The sequence below is a fragment of the Anolis sagrei genome, chromosome 4, assembly GCF_037176765.1.
Source record: "Anolis sagrei isolate rAnoSag1 chromosome 4, rAnoSag1.mat, whole genome shotgun sequence".
Classification (NCBI taxonomy): domain Eukaryota; kingdom Metazoa; phylum Chordata; class Lepidosauria; order Squamata; family Dactyloidae; genus Anolis; species Anolis sagrei.
Window position 1 is genome coordinate 159,429,501 of NC_090024.1, and position 24,873 is coordinate 159,454,373.

The 24,873-nt window shown below is 42.4% G+C and overlaps 1 protein-coding gene across 1 annotated transcript in view; it reads right to left on the minus strand.

Moving 5' to 3' along the window:
- GIPC2 (GIPC PDZ domain containing family member 2) overlaps positions 1–22,578 on the minus strand; it is a 35,862-nt gene extending 13,284 nt beyond the window's left edge. The window contains exons 1-2 of the mRNA XM_060773788.2: positions 21,955–22,578; positions 464–649 (exon numbers count right to left, since the gene is read on the minus strand). Coding sequence (XP_060629771.2) covers positions 464–649; positions 21,955–22,251 — 483 coding nt within the window. The 5' untranslated portion in view covers positions 22,252–22,578. The remainder of the gene's footprint in view (positions 1–463; positions 650–21,954) is intronic.
- Between the last annotated feature and the right edge of the window lie 2,295 nt (positions 22,579–24,873).

Genomic DNA, 24,873 nt, shown 5'->3' on the forward strand with positions numbered 1-24,873 from the left:
CCTACTGCTTTTGGGGAATTGCCTTTTTCCCTTTTGTATATGCTTTTTAAAATAAATTGCTATAGTTAGATACTAGTGGACTCTGGTGTGGTGCTAGGTGAAAAAGGGTGACTCCTAAGGCTAGAGTGCAACAGGTACTTTGTTGACTTATTTAATTTATATCACATTTATTCCTTGATGACTCACAAAAAAAAACAAAGCAAATCTTAAAAACTGTTAATACAAATAAATAATTTTACTAAAATCCACATAATTAAACATTTTAAACCACTGCTATAGGATTTCAGCCCTTTTCTCCCATTTATGTCATGTTGTCAATACCCCACATTCACATCATACTTTTGAAAGCATGGATTGATTTCCATAGTGTGATTCTACACCCTTTTAAGTGAAACAAACAATCACTAAAACAATTTTGTTATTCCATTTCTGCCCAAACATTTCACACTCTCATCATCTTTACCTTTATGAAGGCACATCCATTTCCATTGTCAGTAATGGTAAGCCCAAGTGAATCTTCAGATTTGAAAACTTGCACTTCCTTTTTTATTCCTTTTATGTGTGCAAATATAAAGTCTTCAAGACCAATCTGAACTCCTAGGAGCTTGTCCATATCAATTTTGTGGGTATTCAAAGTGCAAAACATTATCTACAAGGCAAGGGGGGAAATGTATGTTATTTGCTTTGTCAGAAACAGCCATTTGCAATAGATAACATCACAACAGATTTGTGACCAGAATCAGGTTAGCCATAGTGTCGATATAACAGATGCACTCCCAAAGCATTGGGTAGATCTCAGAAACATTATTAAAATAGCTAAAGGGTTACTGGAGCTGTGGTGGCACGGCAGTACCAGAAGATTTGAATCTCTTTTTCTTGCTTTGCTAGTTTGTATGAATTTATTTTAGCCACACATTTTGCAATCAGGTAGCTTCCCCAGGTTGCAGTCATAGGGCCAGCAACCTGGCAATCATTGTTAGAGTCTTTAGACCCACCCCTTTTCCCAGGGTTTTGGAGGCAAAGGAGGACTTTTGTTCAGTCTCACTGTTTGAAGCCTAACAGCAGGACGTGTGGGATTCTCTTTCCCACCTGCACAAAAGCTTCACTTCTCACAGCTCTGCCAGGGGGAGTAAAGGGATGGTCCCACAGCTTTTGCTGGGGGAATACAGCCAGCCTTTGCTGGGGCAACAGGACAGTTCCTACAGCCTTTGTGGAGTAAAACTAAAGGACACCTTTCAGCTTGGCAGACCTACAGCAACCATTGTCTGGTAAGGGACCACTCGGGCTATCCATAAAGTAGTTTGGAGCCGGGAGTAGGTGCCTCAAACCAGCAATGTAAAGAAAGATTGCCCAGTCATAAGATTTCCCTAAGGAAGAAAGGAACAGTTTACCACCAGTTGCCTGCCCTTGATAGCAGATTGAGGAAGCTACCGGTTTTCCAAGGTTATCATCATTCATCATCATCATTTTATTACTTATTCATCGCTCTCCATCCAAGATGCTCTAGGCGATTTACAAGCTAAATTGTAAAGGATAAAAATACATACATACAGATATGGATAAAATTAACATAGATCAAAGCATTTGTAAGGGTTATAAGGGTTATAAAGCATTTAATTAATTTTTTGAAGATTTAAGCCCAAATAAAGAACTTATTTTGAGCCTCAATAGAACTTTGTGTTGGGAAATCTAAGGGGCCCTTCAGCTGAGGCACCCCAGCGTCCCGTTGGGCATACAGAAGGCACGTCCTGTAAACAGACGTTATTTCAGGCCCAGCATTGAACAGCACAGTAGCCATTACTTAAAAATGATAATACATTAACCATAAGTATAATGGGAGTATGTATTAGTAACCCTCTATTAGTGCATCCTTTTTCAAAATGCTTTTAATTTTTCAAGCCATTAAAATAGAGAAATGACCTCACAAATAGTTTCCGCTAAGGCTAAAAATATTTTTTGCAATAAGGAGCAAATACATGTCATTGTGAGCTCAGGAACAACTGAAGCTCAATTTAGTAATGACAACACAAACAACATTTCCTGGAATAAAGCATTCGCATTTATTGCTTACAGCTAAAGAGGCTTGGCACCAGCATGCCCTGGATCCAATACCAATCAACCCTCCTGCCAACTTAGGTGCTGAGTATGGCAACCAATTCACCCAGGCCACCTCCAGAAATTTCAAGCATCTGATTCCACAGGGATAGAAACCATTACCTGGTTCCTCTGCCACACAAGCTGGACATAATCCTGTTTCTCAAAAGAGGATCCAAAGCCACATTTGAAGGGCACCCATGCTCCCATCTTCTCACAACTAAATCTGGACCCATGCTAAAATGTCCTAAAGTTCTGAATATGCACTCGAAACAAGACCTGCATTCCCTGAACACATTGGTGTTCAAGGGAAAAAAAGGGGGGTTGGGCTGGATGACCCTTATGGTCTCTTCCAAATCTAAGAATCTGTTATTTGACCTACCCCCGGGCTCAAGTATTTGCCAGGCTTTAACAACTGCCCTATGTCCTATATGATATTTCTAGACCTAATGCCATATCTATGAGTAGCTGAATGCAATGAGCCACAGGATGATGTCAAAAGATTTCCATATTATTCCCTCATCTTTGAATAATTTTACAAGGATCTTTCTTACTGTTCTTGTGGTGATCAAATCCAAGTGTTCATTGCCCCCAAAGTCACAGTATAAAAACACAAGAACATTTCATCCATCCCTCTTTAGAAGTAGCAAGATTTTCTTTGAGTATCCTATGCAGATGAACAAGTAAGTCATAGTATGAATTTTGGATTATATGCAACACGTACAGAATAAACATATACCAGTGTTCCCATAAAAACTAGAAAGAAAGGGAAGAAGAAAAAGGAAATGTTACAGCACATTTTAAGACTATGGCTTTTATTTTCACATGAGCTTTTATGGATGTAACCCACTTATTTGGATCTAGAACAAAGTGGTACAGAATGGTACAGCACCTGAAAAAGCAGATTTCTATCCATGAAAGCTCATGCAAAAATAAAAGACAACTTAGTCTTAAAGATTTTGCCACATTTATTTTTCCTTTTTCCTCCTCTTTCCTTCTTCCTGTTTATCATGTGAAAGGCTAATATTGCCACCTCTTTGAAAACTAATACATTTTATTGTGACAAAAGGGCAGCATGTGTAATGTTACTTAGAATGAATACAATGTCATGAAGAAGCCATCCATAACTGACTGGTGACTGTTATCCCATCACTGATCAGTTATAGATGTCATTTTATCAACTCTTCTTAAAAATAATTTTATGAACTCTGTTAAAAAGTACTGCCACATTGTCTGACCGTGTTAAAATGTAAACACGTCTCTGCTGTCGTTGAAAGTACACTTTCAACTAAGGACTTTAATCTGTAATAAACTTTGTACTTCCTGGAGTGACTCATAAAAAGTGTGAGTAGTTTTAGATTTTACTTGTGAGGAAGGACCTGGCAAAACCATATCAGAGTACAGGCAATCCTGAGTTAACAAAAACTGACTTACAAACGTCTCATAGGGGGAGAGACAATGGGAAGTGAGAGAAATTGACCCCTACAGCCCAACAGGGACACAGACATAAAAACAAACACCACAAGGATGTTAGCCCTTCTCTATGCTATTCAAAGCACTCTCGATAGATAGATAGATAGATAGATAGATAGATAGATAGATAGATAGAGAGAGAGAGAGGCTGTAGTTATACTTCCAAATTCAACTTAGGAATAAACCTATAGAACTTATCTTGTTTGTAACATGTGAACTGCCTGAATGCTTTTCCTAAGGAAAATCTATTACATTCATTGGATCATCATAAGATGATAGGGAACTTGAATGCACACACACAATGCAAAGAAGATCTCATTAAAATAAATTTCATTAAATTGGCAAAAAAAGAACAGTAGCTTACCATCAGGTATATGCTAGGACATAGCTGCTTGGTAACATCTATAGCAGTAGTGGTGAACTTATGGCATGCATTGCCATCACTCCCCCCCCCCCTTACTCACTTGCCCATTTGCCTATCCCCTTGCTTGATCACCCACCTGCTCACTTGCCTACCCACCTGCCCCCCTCTCACTCACTCGCTTGCTTATTCCACCACCCCACTTGCTCGCCCCCCCCCCTTGGGCTTTCCACCCCACTTACTGCCACACACACCCACTCACCACCCCCTGATTCCCCTTCCCTTCACCCCTGGTGTGGGCATTCCATCTCTAAAAGGTTTGCCAACACTGATCTACAGTTTGCCACAGTTTGTTTACATGTAGGTTGTATGCAAATGTTCAATGGCAGTCATGGCTACAACCTAGGACTGTCACTGCTGTGACCAAGAGCTGCATAATTTCAGCAAAAATGATTACTTTTATATTGTTGTTTGTTACCCACTTCTTAAGTCAAAGTTTATTTCAGTCTTTTTATGCTTATCAAAATAGTTATTAATTTTAGAACATACATTGGGTAAACAGAGAAGCAACTTCATATATCAAGGGATACTGATTTTTTTAGAGAAATATCCATGTTAAGTCTGTTACCTCTTATGACTTCTTAAAGTCGAATGAATTTGTGACAATATAAACTGTAAAGTATTAGAAAACCAGGGGTGAGAATAAGACCCTAATGATGAACAATTATAATTGTTTCTTGGTTTAAATTATACCATGCTTTTGTTTCAACATGGGACTACACTGGTTGAATTAATCTGCAGAGAAGTCAGCTATAGCAGAGCACTTGATGAACCAATGTGGACACGGAAAAATATTTGAAAACACAGAAATGTTGGACCACTCTGATAACCATTATGTCAGACTACACAGAAAAGACATTGAAATCCACAGATGCATGGGTCTCCTGGAGCAGCATTAATGCAATCTGACTCTCCTTTAATTGCCATGGCCCAATGCTATGGAATTCAGAGATTTGCAATTTGTTGAGGCACCAGCACTTTTTGGTAGAGAAGGCTAAATTCCCATGATTCCATAACAATGAGCCATAACAGCTGAAGTAGTGTCAAACTGCATTATGTCTACAATGTAAATTTATTTGTGTATTTACAGCATTTCTACCCTGCCCTTCTCAACCCTGGAGGGGAATCAAGGTGGCTTCCTGTGTTGCTAGATAAATCTTCTCTGTGTGGCTAGACAACTAGGAACTTTGGGATCAGGTGAAAATTATCCCTGAGAATTTTCCTAATGACAGACTTAAAGTGGAGTTTGTAAACTGTTTGCTTTCTGCCCCTGTTGCTAAAAGGGTGACCCCCATATTTTTTGCAGACAATACACCTCTGGCCCTACACTGTGTTCAAGCCAAAGATGTAGTCCACTTATGATGATCCACAGAAAGCTATTTCTGCCAACTGTCAGATTTGGTAACTGTAGCAAGAAAGACTATGGTACCCTTGTCAGTGCCTTCTGGGCCAGCATCAGCAGTGGAATGAGGTGGCTCCAGCGGACCAGTTCCAGGAGGGCTTTGTAAATCAATTTCTAGAAGAGCTGATCAGTGTAGAATGCTTTGGACCCCTAACAGCCTTACTAGGGTTGTGCCTGAAAATTGATGGTTGGCTAGAAGTCGCCAACATGTCTCTTGATCTATGATACCCTTAAGCATTTTTACAGCCCTTCCTGAACTCCACACCCTGGTTTTCTCCAGTTGTCAGGAACCACAGAGGAAGAAATATATGCAGCCATGACTATCAGTGGTAGAAAAGGATTACTGGTGATAGGCAAGTCTTGGGTTGGACGAGAACTTGGACCCAAGACAGCAGACAACTTGGGGGCTCTGAGCGCTAGCAAGTATAAACCTGATCAAGAAGTGATCTGTCCATGAACAGTACAAAGTTCTTTAATTCCTAAATCACTGCCATCTCCCCTGGTACAATGGAAACAATGTCTAGAATGTGCCCAGCAACATGAGTGAAACCAGAAACCATTTGAGACAGACCTATGAATTGGCATGGGTTGCGAACCTGAGGGAGGTGAGCAAGCAAGTTGGGATGGTGTTGTAAGCACGTCCTCAGCATGGATACTGAAGTCCCCCAGCATCAGAAAATACAGTGATTCCAATGGCACTACTGAAATCAACGCAGCTATCTGGTTGAGCAGTGAAACAGGTGGTACACCAACAGAATCCCTAGTCTGCCTTGGTCTCCATCTTCAAATAAACACTCTCAAGCTGAGGGCCATCCTACACTTAAGTAAAACCTGAGAGGAAGTAGTTTTTAAAAACCTGCTTCCTCTTGGGGGTTTTGGTCTCCACCCCCTCCCATAACTCTGGGCTTTCCCTCGGGGGATGGCAGCCAGTCACCCCATGTCCCCCATTCCCTTCCACCAAAAAAAGCTTCCTGGGGGTGGGAAGGGCCTTGCTGGCAGCGCAGGCCCCTCTTTACAGACCTCCTGATGCTTGAAAATGATGTGTCAGGAGATGGGGGGAGGGATTTCCCTCTTCCCCCTGTACCTCCTGAAGCATCATTTTCAAGAGTCAGAAAGACTGTGAAGAGGGGCCTGCACTGCTGGCAACCCCCACCCCTTGGTATGTTTTTTGTTTTGTTTTTTGTTTTGTTTTTTGCTGGAGAGGAATGGGGGTAAGGGGGAGTGGATTGGTGTTCTCCAGGAGCCCAAAGAACCAGGCCGGCTGTGGGGATTGACTCCTGGAATTCTGTGATCCTGGGGGTCAATCCCCACAGGCCAGGCACCTAAATAGATCCAGATCCTTCAGTAAAGTTCAGAGCTGTTGAGGCATTATATTAATCCAAAGTAAACTGGGAAAACCCAGTTTATTTTGGATTAATCTAAATTTATCTAAAGCATTGTTTGGATGTCTTGGTAATCTCATTACCTATCACAGGTTTTGGCCTGTGTAAAAAGGGTCCTGAGGCATAAGATGCCTGGTCAGGGGAGTATGATCCCAAAGCCACTCTACCTCTCTGTTCCCCAGGTCTTGTCTAATGTTGCACAGAGACTGCTGTGGTAAAAAGATGGGGGAATGACTATTATTTTGCCTTTCATAGAACTGGCATTAAGCAACATTAAGAAACATGAGATGATACGACTCCATTTAGATCTGTAACTAGGCAGCACTTACAGACATCAACCTCCATCTCAGTTTTATGCTATCTCCTATTGAAAAGGTATCAGTCAATCTAGGACTTTAATCATTCTTTTTTCTCCCTTGTTTCCTACAGAGTATCCATTTCTATGTAAGATAGCAGTCCCAGTGTAACAAAACATTGATGGTTTTGCCCTGCATTCCCAAGGAATAATTCAAATTCCAAACAAGTTTGGCACAAAAAAGTAACACAAAAATAAAATACAATATAGTGGTGTGTATGTCCCCAAATAGGGAATGCTCTTCTATTTTTAATAGTTTGATCATACTGAATAAAGAGGATTATACATATTTTCATAAATCAATCAGTCTCAATTGATATGTTCACATGACACATGTCATAATTTTATTTTTAAGAAACATCTTACTGTGAAAAAGAAAAAATGGTAGTGTATGTCTCACAGTCTTAACATTTTGCTCTTCCTGCCAGCAGTAAAAACAGGCTAGAGACTCTCTGGCCAGAATTTACATGTTGTTTGTTGTTCATTCGTTCAGTCGTTTCCGACTCTTCGTGATCTCATGGACCAGTCTAAGGAATTTACATAAGGAATATATTATATAAGTCAAGCTACACATGTGCAGACAAACTATTATGCACTAGATGTATTCCACTCATAGTAGCAAAAGCAGAGCTGAGCAAACTGTATGTGAATCTGTACCTTGTCTTAACAGATTATGTAGTTTGGTTGTGTTGTGATTTCACATTGTAGACACTAATGGCATTTTGAATTGGAGAATTCCATGCTACAGTTACGAATCTGTAACCACTGAATCGTCGAAGCCCAACTTAACAGCCAGAAGTAGTGTTGGGTGATTGAAGTCCATTCAGCTTCAGATTACACTGCAAAGAGGGTGATGTTTACAGCCCTTTGTATTTCCTGTCTCACCCTTCCTCTCTGATGGGAAAGGGTTGGAAACATCCTTCTCCTTGCACCCTGATAAGCAGTTGAATACACCTCCTTCATCCAGTGCAGTAGCTGGTTATTCAAGTAGGATTGAGGAGTGGGGCCAGGAGATATTATTTAGTTATATACTAAGTAGCATAGTAAAAGCAATGGTATTCCCCATAGTCATCTACAGATGTGCGAGCAGGACCATAGGGAAGGCTGAGTGAAGGAAGATAGATGCTTTTGAACTGTGGTATTGGAGGAAAATTCTGAGAGCGCCTTGGACCACAAGAAGATCCAAGCAGTCCACACTTCAGGAAATAAAGCCTGACTGTTCATTGGAGAGAAGGATATTAGAGGCAAAGATGAAGTACTTTGGCCACATTATGAGAAGACAGGAAAGCTTAGAGAATACAATGATGCTGGGGAAAATGGAAGGAAAAAGGAAGAGGGGCCAACCAAGGGCAAGATGGATGGATTGTATCCTTGAAGTGACTGGCTTGACCTTGAAGGAGCTGGAGGTGGTGATGGCCAACAGGGAGCTCTGACATGGACTGGTCCATGAGGTCACAAAGAGTTGGAAGCAACGGAATGAATGAACAACAACAAACTAAGTAGCAACACCTTGAAGACACACAGTAGCAACAAAGTCAGAATACCTGTTAATTCTCCTATCAATAAAAAAAGTCTCCTTGTAGAAAGAGAAACCAGGATACAAAAAAGCATAAACATAATAATAATAATAATAATAATAATAATAATAATAATCACCATCATCATCAACAACAACAACAACAACAACAACAAGGTATTTTTAAAGAAATAGTTACTGGTTTCCATTTTCACATTCATAAGTTGAAGCTTCTCATAAGACACCCATCATATCCTAGCATAATTAGGCATGATTTCCTAGCATCATATGCCATCATGCCCTAGCATCACTAGCCATAGAGAAATCCAGTAGTATCTTTAAAAGGAACTGAAAAAAAGACTACCATAAGCTTTCATAGATAGTCCACTAAATCAGATTCTAGCATGAGTCAATTTTATTTCCAGTTCCAAGAACTGTTCTTGGCTCACTGATTAAATTGTATGTGTCCCCTTATCTCCACAGAGTTTCCAAAAGCTAGGACTGAGTGTCCATTGTAAACACAATTGTTATTTTAAAAATGTCTTGGGATACATGGATATTACAGAATTTTCTGATATCAGCTGCAGCAGTTAAAAGAAGCCTCTTTTTCATTTTATTTCTTATTTGACATCCTATATTCAAATTACCAGAGGTTAATTCTAACTTAGCTTTGGAGGATCCGACTCATACTTCTCTTCAGAGAGGGCAAACAAACTCCTTTAATTTATTTCCTTCATTTTCATCTGCCCCCTCCTTACAGGTATTATAAAAGATTTATAGAACTGGAACACATGCATGCCTCAGAAGGAATTTCTGCTGACTCAACATTGTTTCCTTCCTTTCTTGCTACTCCTAGTGCATCCTCCTTAAAGATGGTTTGATTGATCATTCGTCTCTGGACAAACCACATTGCTGAGAGTTTTATTCTACAATGCTAGCACTTCCAACAGACCACTATCCACACCTTATGGCTTGGCTAGGACTGGATGATGAATCTTCCTTTTTAAAGTAAAAAGCAATTGATTCAGGAATTGCTTACCATCAAGAAGAAAAATTGAGGTTCGTTATTATTAGCTGCCTGTAGCTAAGATTTAGCAGGACTACTCAACAGAATGACCAAAAAAAATATCCAAACATAAAAGGAACAGATTACAGAACTATAATCCCTATTACCACATGAAGCAGTGTTTCTCAACCTTCCTAATGCCGTGACCCCTTAATACAGTTCCTCACATTGTGGTGAACCCCAACCATAAAATTATTTTTGATCCTACTTCATAATTGTAATTTTGCTACTGTTATGAATCTTAATGTAAATATCTGATATGCAGGATGTATTTTCATTCACTAGACCAAATTTGGCACAAATACCTGATATGCCCAAATTTGAATACTGATGGGGTTGGGGGGACTGATTTTGTCATTTGGGAGCTGTAGTTACTGGGATTTATAGTTCACCTACAATCAAAGAGCATTCTCAACTCCACCAACGATGGAATTGAACCAAACTTGGCACACAGAACTCCCATGGCCAAACAGAAAATATTGGAAGGGTCTGATGGGCATTGACCTTGAGTTTAGGAGTTGTAGTTCTCCTACATCCAGAGAGCACAGTGGACTCAAATAATGATAGATCTCAACCAAACTTGGCACAAATACTCAATATGCCCAAATGTGAATACTGGTTGAGTTTGGGGAAAATAGACCTTGACATTTGGGAGTTGTAGTTGTTGGGATTTATAGTTCACCTACAATCAACAAGCACTCTGAACTCCACCAACAATGGGATTGAACCAAACTTGGCACACAGAACCCCCATGCCTTGAAGGGACTTGCTTGCATGAGCCTCCCTCCAGCCTCACATGCTCCCCCTTGCCCGCACATGCGCACCACATTGCAACGCACCGAGCATGCGTGCTCTCCCCTCCCCACTTGGAGTCTCAGTAACAGCCCTTCCTTTAGCTGAGAGGCTGGCAAATCACAGCGGAGGAGGGCTTTGGTTGGAGGATTTGCCATCTGTTTCCAAAAAGGAAGAGAACAAGCGGAGATATTGTCAGCCTTCTCTGCCAAAGGGATTCCTAAGACCGTCAGAAATAAATGTTTTGTGATTATCTTTGGCAACCCCTCCGAAACTCCCCCGTGACCACACCAGGGGTTATGACCCCCAGGTTGAGAAATGCTGATATAAAGAAACAGTGCATTAAACTCGCAAATTCAGACTATAAAGTTATCTAACATCACTTCCATTCAATAACTTATTATCCAATAACTTAAATCATGTTAGAGTAGAAGGATAAATGCTCAGAACAATGGAAGTAATTTTAATTTGAAGTAGAGAGTGTTTCACATCAACATTTAAAATTGGCTTTGTTTCCATTTCTCTGCGGATACATTTAAATAACATTGAATTGTAATGCCTACGACCTATATACGCATATATTTCTGCAACATATTCAACAATAGAATTCACAGAGAACACAAGAAGTGCAAGTGGAGCTTCGTTTGTGTTCTTATTGTGTGAGAATATTCAAGAACATACCATCTCTCTTTAAACATTAAAAAAAATCAGAAATGAAGAAATGATCAAATAGGAGACAGGATGAGATACAGACTGCACAAGCGACTTGTGGTAAATTCAGGAATAAATCACATGAAATGCAGACAGATAATCACCAGAGAGAGAGGACACAGGCACAAGTTCAACAAGAAATGGAGAAGGTGAAGCCTGGTGTGTAGAGCAATGGAAACAATACTCCTTAATTATCTAATGGAACTGAGTAACTAGGTAGATTGTTTTCCACAATACGCCACACTCACCTTTATAAGGAACTAGTGGCAGGTTAGTCAGTGACATGCTCCCTACAAGATATACTCTCTCAGCTACAGCAATAGGAATCCAAACCACATTATTTTGCTCAAAAATAGGAAACACGCATAGGGAAAACTCTGTACTTAATGCCCTTTCAGAAAAGGATAAATTGGTTTACAAACACACACAAACCATACAAGGAACAGTCATTTCAAAATGTGAGCTACCAAATAAAAGTCTCCCAATAATTCAATTAAGTTAAACAAATGAGATTTTTGTTGTTTTACTAGAAATTAAGCTGCTAACAGCACCACCCCACAGTAACTTTTTTTTAAAAAAAATAGCATGAAGTCAATATTTGAGCCCATCTATAATATGGGCCCCTGGTGACGCAGTGGGTTGATCTGCTGCTGAACTTGTTGAATGAAAGATTGGTAGTTCAAATCCAGGGAACGGGGTGAGCTTCCATTATCAGGCCCAGCTTCTGCCAACCTAGCAGTTTGAAAACATGCAGACGTGATTAGATCAATAGATACTGCCTTGGCAGGAAGTTAATGGTGCTACATGCAGTCATCATGGCCACATGACCTTGGAGGTGTCTATGGACAATGCCGGCTCTTTGGCTTAGAAATGGAGATGAGCACCATCCCCCAGAGTCGGTCACAACTAGACTTCATGTCAGGGCAAACTTTACCTTTTTATAATATGTGGCAATGTCTCTGATAAGGCAAATTGATAGCACTACAATTTTTCAATTCAGTACAAAACAATAAAATAATGCAACTTTTTAAATATTACATAGTTTTTACTGATTTCCCTTCATGTAAAGGCCAACTGTGGAGTTAATGTTGCAATTTTGAATCCCACCTGTAACACAGTTTTTAAAAATATTGTTTAATTGTAACTCACATGTAATTGTTGATAAAAACTAAATGCAGCTTTAAACATCCATTCACATGACTTGCTTCCTAAATTTGCTTTTAAAAACTTCAGAATTAGAATCCTTTACTACTTCATCTGATGGGTCAATTTGTTCAAGCACAGAGCCTTTCACACGATATACAGGCACCTCCGGTTGGGCTCTGTGCCAAAAAGGGAGAGGAAGCATTGCACAGCACCGTCACAGCAAAATGGAGCCTTCCCATGTTGCCTTCCTAGAAATGGGGGGAAGCTGGGTGGTGATGCTTCCCCCCATGGGATGAGGAGCAAGGTAAAGCAGGTCATGTGGGGCATGGAGTGGCAGCTCCTCCACACACCCCGCTGGGAGCCCGTGGATTTGCCCCAATGTGGGATGAATCCATGGGCGTTTTTGATGATATTTCTAGTGTGTGTTCCAACATTCAGATGTCATGTAATTTTTGAAAGGACCAAAGGTCAGGCCCTTGGTGTTCACTGGCTCAAGTCCCATTATATATAGTGGCATAATAAAATTGTGTCAGTTATACAAATGTTAAAAATCAAGATGCAGTTTATGAATTTTTGTTTTGGAATATTTGAGATATAAGATAATAGAAAATGATACTTTCTCTAACAAAAGTATGTGAAATTAGCTACTGTCCACACTTCAGTGTCTTGCCATAAAACACATCCCGCATAATAGTTCTTAGTACTACAATTTACTTAATCAAATTAATTGAAAATAATTGAAATTATTTAACTTATATCCTGTTCAGGTCTTGCAGACCCAGCACCATGGTCTGATTGAATCTATCCATTTGGAGTATGGTCTTTCTCTTTTCCTACTGCCTTCTATCTTGCCAAGTGTGATTGTCTTGCCTGTTTTTGCACTCCAGTCACCTATGAGTAACATAGTGTGTTTTGGTGTGTGAACAATTTTCTTTTGAACACCCACAAAGACTCTTTCAATTTCTTCTGTTGCCTCTCTTGTGGAACATAAACTTGGACTATGATTATATTAATTGATATTCCTGGATTCTGATTGGCATGATTCAATTAGACTTTGCATTATACCCTTTAACTGCTTTTGCTACATCTCTCCTCGCTATAAAAGGCACCTCATTTCTTCTTTTGTTTACATTTCCTGAGTAAAGCTGATTCAAAATGTGCACTTTAGCTTGCTCAACCCAAGTACTGCCATGGTTATGCATTCCTTTTCTTTTTCAACTACATCTAGCTTTCCCTGATTGCTCCTGCTTACATTCCATGTTCCTATAATCTGAGTTGTGCATCTTTGGACTTTTCTTTTGCTTCTGAGTGTGTTGACAGTTGAACTTCCTTTCAACTTGAGTCAAGTTGTTTATTAACTACAGTGCTGTTTGTAGTTGCATCTGCTCTATCACAGTGATTTCTGGACTGCCTCCTTGTTGTTGTTCATTCGACTGCCTCCTACCATTATCTTTTGTTTCACTTTGGATTGTCTCATCATAGGATTGCCATGTTAAAACATCTTCAAAAGTGAGGCTATCATGTCTTCCACTGTGCAGTGCTAACAAGCATTTTGCCATGGCGCTACAGCCATTGTTTCTGAAATACCTTTCACCAGTGTTACCCTTCAGTTACTTCGCATATTTAAACTTTCCCCTCAACAAAAGGTGGCAGATAACTCCAATTTCTCCTTATTCCGCTACTGCTTCATGCCACCGTGTTGGGCACTGATACTACTGTTCACTGTACCATCCCTTGTCCAACAGTGACCTCCAACTGCTGCTGCTAATGCTCTCTCTGCCACTTCACCCTCTGCTCCAGGTGGTACCACTGGCAGCAGATGGGGCTCTGGGGAAAGGGTGGGGCTCAGCCTTCTCCCTGGTTTGTCCATTGTCTATGCCTCAACCAGGATTCTGTATGGGCTGCTGTACCACCTTCCCAGCAGCTCAGCAAGCCACTACTATGTTGGGGCTGACTGGTTCCCACTTTCACCATGTAGTTCCCACTTATGTTTCCTAGGATTCACTGATCCTTCTCCCCCTTCTGCAGCTGTGAAAGGCGCAATCAGTTGCCACCACATCAGGGTCAACTGCTCCTTCCTTATTTGCTACTTCTGCCATCTGGTCCTTACCTCGCCCACCTGGACCTTACTGCTCCTTCATCTGTTCCTGGGGCACCATCATCTCCAACTATGGGTCCTTCAGCCTTCTCCAAGGTTCCCTTGATGTCACAGTCCAGTTTTCCTTTCTTTACTTTCAGGTCCCCATCTTCATCATCTCACTGTTCCTTCCTCTGCTCCTCAGAATGGGATGTGCACCATTGCCTGTGGCATGGTCCTCTCCATCTTCTCCTGGGCCACTACAGCTTCAGTGTTGGCTACTCCTTCATCTATGTCCCCTTCAACCACGTGGCCATACCACCTCCAACTAGGTATACCACCCACCACCTCAACCTTACTGCTTCTTCATTTGCTCCTGAGGATGGGGTAAGCAACATCACTTGTGATCATGGACCCCTTCTGGCTTCTCCCAGAATGCTGTCACATTGGGGTTGGCTCCTCCTTCCTCTAATTCCATCTCTGATGCCTCGGCTTCACCTCTTCTCCTGGAGATGAGGTGGCCAAAACTCTACCCTCAACTCTCCCTAGAAGCCACAATTACTCATCTGAAAGTGTGGTACTTTGACCCTGTCATAGAAGACTTGACTCACTAGGAAAGACACCATTGCTTGATAAGGTAAGAGGCAGTAGGAAAAGTGGAAGATGACATTACAAAGTGGTAGACTCAATCAAAGAAGCTACAGTCTTGAGTCTGCAAGACCCGAGCAGTCCTGCTGATAACAGGGTGACTTGGAGTCTTTCATTCATAGGATCACCATAAATCAAAGCTGAATTGATGGCTGTTAACAATTTCGATGCTGATTGAACATGCTCCATCTTCAAGTGCGTTTTGCTCAGCAGATGATAGTTTGGGTGCCCTAAATCCACCATCAGGTAATGAGGTATGAGACTTCACAAACCTCATAACCAAAACTGCTCCAAAAAACAGATTTGAGAGTATGTGGGAGTAGAGATATGTAAACCTGTAGCATCCATTCCCCTTTGTACTATAGAGGAGGGGTGTGAATTTGCACTTTGTACCTTCCTCATTAGTCCTTTTTGCTGTTAATCAGATCCCAATGCCCTATATTTACATGAGTGGAGGAATTCTATTCCAAACACAAAATAGAATTGTTGCTGTTTCAATAAGCTTCATGCCTTTTAAGATTGGTCAATACTGTTTATGTAATGCAACCCAAGGGACTGTCAGAATAATGACAGAAGAACCCTTAAAGAATTCAGTACACCTCCCATTGTTCGCCACAATACTGACAAAATCCATTGAAAAAATTGGCACCCATTATACAGATAAAGGTAAAGTTAAAAGTTTCCTCTGACATTAAGTCTAGTCGTGTCCGAGCCTGAGGGGTGGTGCTCATCTCCATTTCTAAACCGAAGAGCCAGCATTGTCCATAGACACCTCCTAGGCCATGTGGCCAGCATGACTGCATGGAGCAATGTTACCTTCCCACTCCTGGTACCTATTGATCTACTCACATTTGCATGTTTTTGAACTGCTAGGTTGGCAGAAGCTGAGGCTAACAGTGGGAGCTCACCGCACTCCTCAAATTTGAACTGCCAACCTTTTGGTTAGCAAGTTCGGCAGCTCAGTGTGGTTTAACCCACTGCACCACCAGGGGACCTTATTATACAGATATGAGAAGCCAAAAAACCACCTGGATTTCCAATAGGCAATATACGGAATGACATACTCCAAAACAGTGGTTCTCAACCTGTGGGTCTCCAGATGTTTTGACCTTCAACTCCCAGAAATCCTAACAGCTGGTAAAGTGGCTGGGGTTTCTGGGAGTTGTAGGCCAAAAACACCTGGTTGAGAACCACTGCTCCAAAACATTCAAACATATCACAAAGAAGTGGGCTGCTGTGAGTTTTCCATGCTGTGTGGCCATGTTCCAGAAGCATTCTCCTGTGACATTTCACCCACATCTATGGCAGGCGTCTTTAGAAGTTGTAAGGTTTGCTGGAAACTAGGTAAGTGGGGTTTATATATCTGTGGAATGTCCAGGGTGAAAGAATTCTTGTCTGTTTGAGGCAAGTGTGGATGTTGCAATGGCTACCTTGATTAGCATTGAATGGCCTTTCTGCTTTCATCTTCACAAACTCTGAGGATACCTGCCATAGATGTGGGCAAAACTTCGCAGAGAGAATGCTTCTGGAACATGGCCATAAAGCCCAGAAAACTCACAGCAACCCAATGATTCTGGCCATGAAAGCCTTTGACAGCAAATTATCACCAAGAAGCATTTTGCTACATGAATTCTGCCCTTTACATTTAGTGTGACGAAACTGGGCCAATTAGAAACAAGACAAGAATAGTTTAACATGCACATAATTCTATTGCTGCAATTAGCCATGTGTACAGTTTCTGCAAACAGAATATACTTGATTATTCATTTGAGGAAATGATCAATTGTAAAGATTTATTTCCTCAATTATAAAGATTCATCTAAGAGAGCTCTATTCAACAGCATTTCTTTGTTATACAAACCCAATGGTTTAAACAAAATCAATTTAGCGTAAAGAAGCCTCTCAAATAAAATAAGTTATAATTAAAGGGAACTTTTGAAGAATTAGGCTTCCTTTAATTGTTTTCCCATTTGTATCTAGATTTCTAGGCAAGTAACAAGAACTATAGGGGGCTGCGGTGGTGCGGCAGGTTAAACTGCTAATCTGCAGAACTTCCTGATTGGAAGGTCAGCAGTTTAAATCCACAGATGGGGTGAGTGCCCGCTGTTAGCCCCAGCTTCTGCCAACCTAGCAGCACAAAAACATGCAAATGTGAGTAGATCAATAGGTACCAATTCAGCAGGAAGGTAACAACACTCCATGTAGTCATGCCAGCCACATGACCTAATGCCGCAACCCCTTAATACAGTTCCTCATGTTGTGGTGACCCCCAACCACAAAATTATTTTTGTTGCTACTTCACAACTATAATTTTGCTACTGTTACAATTCTTAACGTAAATATCTGATATGCAGAATGTATTTGACACAAATACCGGATGTGCCCAAATTTGAATACTGGTGGGGTTGGAGAAGGGGGAATTGAGTTGGTCATTTGGGAGTTGTAGTTATTGGGATTTATAATTCACCTACAATCAAAGAGCATTCTGAACTCCACCATGGAATTGAACCAAACTTGGCACACTGAACTCCCATAACCAACAGAAAATACTGGAAGGGTTTGGTAGTCACTGACCTTGAGTTCTTAAGTTGTCATTCACCTACTTCCAGAGAGCACTGGACTCAAACAATGATGGATCTGGATCAAATTTGGCAGGAATACTCAATATGCCCAAATGTGAACTCTTGTGGAGTTTGGGGAAAACAGACCTTGGCATTTGGGAGTTGTAGTTGCTGGGATTTATAGTTCACCTACAATCAGAAAGCATTCTGAACACCACGACTGATAGAATTGGGCCAAATTCCCACACAGAATCCTCATAAACAACAGAAAATACTGTGTTTTCTGGTGGTCTTTGGCGACCCCTCTGACACCCCCTTGTCACCCTCCCAGGGGTCCCAACCCCCAGGTTGACAAATGCTGACCTAGGAGATGTCTACGGACAACATTGGCTCTTCAGCTTAAAAATGGAGATGAGCACCACCCCCAGAGTTGGACTCAACTAGATTTAATGTCAAGGGGAAATGTTTACATAACAAGAAATATATCCAGCCAAAATTATTGATGTGCAACAAATATTTTTAGTTATATTCCTCATTAACTTGATAGGCAACTGATCATCCCTTTAATACTAGCTAATTAACCTGGGAAAGCAATGATAAGCGCTGCCCCCATTTTGTGTGCTAGAACCTGTTGGCATGCTTGTGTGCAATGCTTAAAACCATATCTGGTGTGAAATAACTGTTGCAATTCTTTGTCACGCATGAGAACTTCACTGTCTTTCAAAGCCTTTATTGTTCTTCCCGATAATAAAAAAAGAGATACTATTGTGACAAGCTGCAATGCCAAGGTAAAATGATCCATGTAGTCGGGAGTATAATTACACATCTTCAGTCTCGCTTCTTTTTTCAATGCTCAAAGCTACACAAAGTACGACAATTGCAACAACTTGGATAAATAAAAGAAATTATTTACTTAGTTTACGGTTTGTAACCTTGACTGCAGTAGTTTTGTCAGCAAGGAAGGAAATTGCCCTTTCTAAGAAGTTTAAATAATGCATTTTTTTTTAAGTAAATATATTTCGTTCATTGAGCTCTTACACGGGCAGGGCCAATGAAGCTCAAGTGAGAAATATTGAGGAGTAACTGGGTTAATGTGTTTTGCATGAATCTATGGCAGGCATCCTCTGAGGATGCCTGCCATAGATGCAGGTGAAATGTCAGGAAAGAATGCTTCTGGAACATGGCCATACAGCCCAGAAAATACACAACAACCCAGTGATTCCAGCCATGAAAGCCCTCGACAATACAGTGAGAAGTAATTTTAGAACAGAAAATTATTTATTATTACAGGCTATTATGTTCAATTGGGTGTTCTTGCGTAGAAGGGGGTTGGGTTAGATGGCCCTTGTCATATTGTCCAATCATAATTTGATGTCTCTGTTCAGGCATTATAATGAATTACATCTCTAATTAAGACTTATGCTTGATATACAGAATTATCTTCACATATGCGAGTCTTAGGTGATGCACTTGCCATTTGAAATTTGCTTCCAATTCCAACTGCAGCTTTCACTTCACTCATTCATACATAGACAAATGGAACCATTTTAGATTCCCCACACAGAAAAACACACATGGAGGACAACAAGAAGACAACATCCCAGAACATCACAACAGAAGGCATCCCCACAACATGCAAGTGATTTCCTTAAACTTTAATAACCAGGGTGAGAACTAGTGTCAGGAAAATACGAGAGGGGGTGAGACTGCAATTTGAAGTACGTTTGAAATCCCACTTGAACACCACAGTGTATGGTGAGACTATGGATATAAAGGTTTTGTTGGCCTCTATGCAACAATCCTGAGCTTATGTTTTGTGGACTGATCCTAATAATGCCTCTGGTCGTATCAGATGAGAAAGTATTACAGTGGCAGTAGCAGCAAGAAATACGGTGCTGACCGATGGCAAACACTCCTCCATTGCTCAGAGGCACCTTTTTCTTCAAGCAAGTGTTTGCTGTTTCTTGAACTCGGACAGTTGAAGTCTAAGGGTTGATGGATCATTCTGATCCCAAATACTAACAAGTTTTAACGTGAAGGGTGGGTGGCCTTGAATAAAGAGCAATGAGAATACTGCAACTGGGGCAAATCAATGTACTTTTTCAAAAACTCTTTCACCATTCATTAAAAAAAGAAACCTACTGCCAAGCTTAGAAATGTTTAAACTATAGCTTCTAAATTCAAAGGCATAGCCCTGTCTTTTGGAATAGCTGTATGTATAGAACCTTAGGGCCCTTCCACACAGCCCTAAATCCCTGAATATCAAGGCAGAAAATCCCACAATATCTGCATTGAACTGGGTTATCTGAGTCCACACTCAGATAATGTGGGATTTTCTGCCTTGATATTTTGGGTTATAGGGATGTGTGGAAGGACCCTTAGAGAACGAAGCTTTCATGGCCTGAGGGCTCTTCCACACAGCCATATAACCTGATCAAGGCAGGAAATCCCACAATTCCTGCTTTGAACTGGGTTATCTGAGTCCACATTGCCATATATTCCAGTTCAAGCAGATAATGTGGGATTTTATTCAGCCATGTGGAACAGACCTCAATTTCTTAGGACCATTCCACACAGCCATATAACCCAGAATATCAAGGCAAGATGTCTCACAATATCTGCTTTGAACTGGAATATATGGCAATGTGGACTCAGATAACCCAAGGCAGAAAATGTGGGATTTCGTGCCTTGATACTCTGGGTTATATGGCTGTATGGAAGGGCTCTGGGTTGTATCTACACTGCAGAATTACATGCTGCATTCGCAGCTGTGGCTCAACACAAGTGGATTCTAAGGGCCCTTCCAGACAGGCCCTATATTCCAGGATCTGATCCCAGGTTTTCTGTTTATCCCAGATTATCTGGCAGTGCAAACTCATATAATATAATCCTGTTTAAAACAGAAAACCTGGGGTCAGATCCTGGGCTATAGGGCCTGTCTGGAAGGGCCCTAAGATTTGTAGTTTTGTGAAATATTGACTGTTCTGTATCAGAAAGCTCTAAGTGCCGGAACAAACTGCAAACTGTACATTTCCACAGCTCAGAGCCATGGCGTTTCATGGTGTCGAATCGCCATAATTCTGCAGTGTGGGTTGCCTCCGAGTCGACTTTCTCAAATGTATTTTGTTCTGGGCAGAGGATGAAGGCCTGTTTTTAGAGGGAGAGATGGAGAAAATAGAGGGGGACATGGGAAAAACAAAAGGGGACATGGGGAAAATAGAAAGGGACATGGAGAAAATAGAGGAAGATATGGGGAAAATAGAGGAGGACATGGGGAAAATAGAGGAACTTGGGAGAAATAGAGGGAAATATGGATAAAATAGAGAGGGACATGGAGAAAATAGAGGGGAACATGGGAGAAATAGAGGGGGACATGGGGGAAATAGAGGGGGACATGGGGGAAAATGCTGGACAGAGGCATGAGTCCCATTATTCCCTCCAATAGTCCCTTGCATGCCTCTCCTGACTCTTTGGCCTTCCATATTCACATACATTGGAGAAAATCCAGTAGTTGTGTATATTTGCCACTCACTTCACCATGTACAAACAACACAGGGCAGCAAATAAGGCTGCAGCTACACTGTAGAATCAACACAGTTTGGCACCACTTTCACAGCCGTGGCTGAAGGCTATGGAACCCTTTTTTCATGTCAGGAGTGACTTGAGAAACTCCAAGTCACTTCTAGTGTGAGAGAATTGGACGTTGCCCAGAGGACGCCTGAATGCTTTGATGTTTTACCACCCTTGTGGGAGGCTTCTCTCATGTCCCTGCGTGGGGAGCTGGAGCTGACAGTGGGAGCTCAACCTGCTCTCTCCAGATTCGAACCTCTGACCTGTTGGTCTTCAGAAGTTTAATCCTGGGAGCTCCTATGGAACCCTGAGAGCTGTAGTTTGAAAAGGTCTATCAAGCCTGGGTTGGCGTAACATTGAGCTGTTGCAGTTCCAATGCTGTCACTAGTCCTATAGTGTGTGTAGATAATTTAAGGGCAAACTTGGGCCCTCCGGGTGTTTTGGACTTCAACTCCCACAATTCCTAACAGCCTACCGGCTGTTAGGAATTGTGAGAGTCGAAGTCCAAACACCCGGAGGGCCCAAGTTTGCCCCGGCCTACAATAGGCAGTCTTGGGATTCCCTAGCATGGAACAAGTGATGCCAGACAGTGAGTCCATTCTCCCCGCTGGGGCATGGATTCCAATGTGGGGCAAGAGAGGGAGCAGAGCCTGCAAGGCGTTGCAAGCAGGCGGGAGGCTCAGGGGAGGAGAAGGGGGCAAGGCAAGGCAAGGCAGGGCAGAGAGGCGCCCAGGACCTACCTCGGCGGGGGCGATGTGGAAAGCGGCGGCGATCTTGGCGTAGAGCTCGCGGACGCTGCCGAAGCCCTCCACGCGCCCCGTGGGGCTGCCGTGGGCCAGCTGCGTGTGGAAAACCAGCCGGAGGGGGCTCTGCCGGGAAGAAGCGGCGGCGGCGGCGGCGGCCGGGCTGGATAAAGCCCCCAGCCCTCCGCCTTCGTCTTCCCCTCGCCACCCGCGGGCCAAGGGCGCCTCGCCGTCCACCAGCGTGGAGCTCTCCTTGGACTTGCCTTTCCGCCGGCCCTTCAGCCCCAGAGGCATCTTTCCCAGCGCGCGACTACCTGCTGCTGCTGCTGCTGCTCTGCCTCGCGCTGCCCGGGCTCTGCCCTCTGCAGCCACCCAGCGGGCAGGTGATGGCTCCCAGCAGCCAATGGGCTTTCAGCCTCAGCCCAGCCTCAGGGAACCTTCCTGCTGGGAAGACCTCGCGCCCAGGCCAAGAGGCAGCCAAACCCAAAGTGCCTCACTCTCGACACCGGGGTTTCTCCACCTTCCTAATGCCGACAACCCTTAATGCAGTTCCTCATCTTGTGGTTGACCCTCTCAACCATAACATTATTTCCCTTGCTACTTCATAACTGGAGTTTTGCTACTGTTAGGAAGGTAAAGGTATAAAGGTTCTCCCCTGACATTAAGCCCAGTCGTGTCCGACTCGGGGGGGGGGGCGGGGGGGTTGGTGCTCATCTCCATTTCTAAGCCGAAGAGCCGGCGTTGTCCGTAGACACCTCCAAGGTCATGTGGCCGGCATGACTGCATGGCACGCTGTTAGGAATCTTCATATAAATATCTGACATGCAGGATGTATTTTCATTCACTGGACAACTTCTTGGCACAAATACTCAATACGTTCAAATTTGAATACTGGTGGGGTTGGGGGGGGGGATTGATTTTGTTATTTGGGAGTTGTAGTTGCTGGGATTTATAGTTCACCTACAATCAAAGAGCATCCTGAACTCCACCAAGATGGAATTGACCCAAACTTGATACATAGGACTCCCATGAACAACAGACAATACTGGAACGGTCTGGTTTGACCTTGAGTTTTGAAGTTGTAGTTCACCTACATCCAGAGAGAACTGTGGACTCAAACAATGATAGATCTGGACCAAAGTTGGCACCTATACTCAATATGTTCAAATGTGAACACTGGTGGAGTTTGGGGAAAAATAGACCTTAACATTTGGGAGTTGTACTTGTTGGGATTTATAGTTCACCTACAATCAAAGAGCATCCTAATGCCACCAACGATGGAATTGAACCAAACTTGGCACACAGGACTCCCATGACCAACAGAAAATACCAGAAGGGTCTGATAGATTGGCCTTGAGTTTTGGAGTTGTTGTTCACCTACATCAAGAGAGCACTGTGGACTCAAACAGTGATGGATCTGGACCAAACTTGGCATCAGTACTCAATATGCCCAAATGTGAACAATGATAAAGTTTGAGGAAAATAGACCTTGACATTTGGGAGTTGTGGTTGCTGGGATTTACAGTTCACCTACAATCAAAGAGCATCCTGAATCCCACCGAGAGAACTGGGCCAAACTTCCTGCACAGAACCCCCATGACCAATAGAAAATACTGTGTTTTCTGATGGTATTTGGCGACCCCTCTGACACCCCCTTGCAACCCCTCCAGGGTTCCCAACCCCCAGGTTGAGAAACGCTGCTCTACACCACTGGATTTTGTGTAGCCATGCCTCACCTAAGCATCTCTAAAACCCCAGTCCCGCCCCGCACTTGTCCTGTGTGAGATGTCATTCTTATTACAGCCAGCCCCCAAGTTGCCAATAACATATTTATTGAGTTGCTGTAAGTTTTTTGGACTGTCTGGCCATGTTCCAGTAGCATTCTCTCCTGACGTTTCACCTGCATCTATGGCAGGCATCATCGGAGGTTGGGAGGTCTGTTGGATACTAGGAAAATAGAGTTTATATATCTGTGGAATGTCCAAAGTAGGAGAAAGAACTCTTGTCTGTTGGAGGTAGGTGTGAATGTTTCAATTGGCTACCTTGATTTGCATTTAATGGCCTGGCAGTTTTCAATTTTGGCTTCTTACTGCCTGGGGGAATCCTTTATTGAGAGGTGATTAGCTCTCTAATATAATAAAACTTTATTTATATACCATCCTATCTCCCCCGAAGGAACTTGGAGATAGATAGATAGATAGATAGATAGATAGATAGATAGATAGAGATAGATAGGCTACAAACTAAGGACCCTTCTACACTGTCATACAAAAGCCACATTATCAGTTTTGAACTGGATTATATGGCAGTGTAGACTCATATAATTCAGTTCAAAGCAAATAATGTGGATTATCTGCTTTGATAATCTGGATTATATGGCAGTGTAGAAGCCCCCCCCCCCCCCCACACACACACACACACCACAAGGGTGTTTATCCTTTCCTATGCTATATATGGAGCCCCCGGTGGCGCAGTGGGTTAAAGCACTGAGCTGCTGAGCTTGTTGATCGAAAGGTCGCAGGTTCGATTCCGGGGAGCGGCGTGAGCTTCCGCTGTCAGCCCTAGCTTCTGCCAACCTAGCAGTTCGAAAACATGCAAATCAATAGGTACCGCTTCGGCGGGAAGGTAACGGCGCTCCATGCAGTCATGCCGGCCACATGACCTTGGAGGTGTCTACGAACAACGCTGGCTCTTCGGCTTCGAAATGGAGATGAGCACCACACCCACAGACATGACTGGACTTAATGTCAGGGGACTACCTTTACTTTACTATGCTATATATATAGCATAGGGAAGGGTAAACACCCCTGTGGTGTTTGTTTTGCTCTCTATGACTAATGCCAGTCTTTGCTAATGAAAACACTTGGCGCTTGATAAAGTTAAGTCATGAAACAGAACAGCAATCATGCGGGCAGT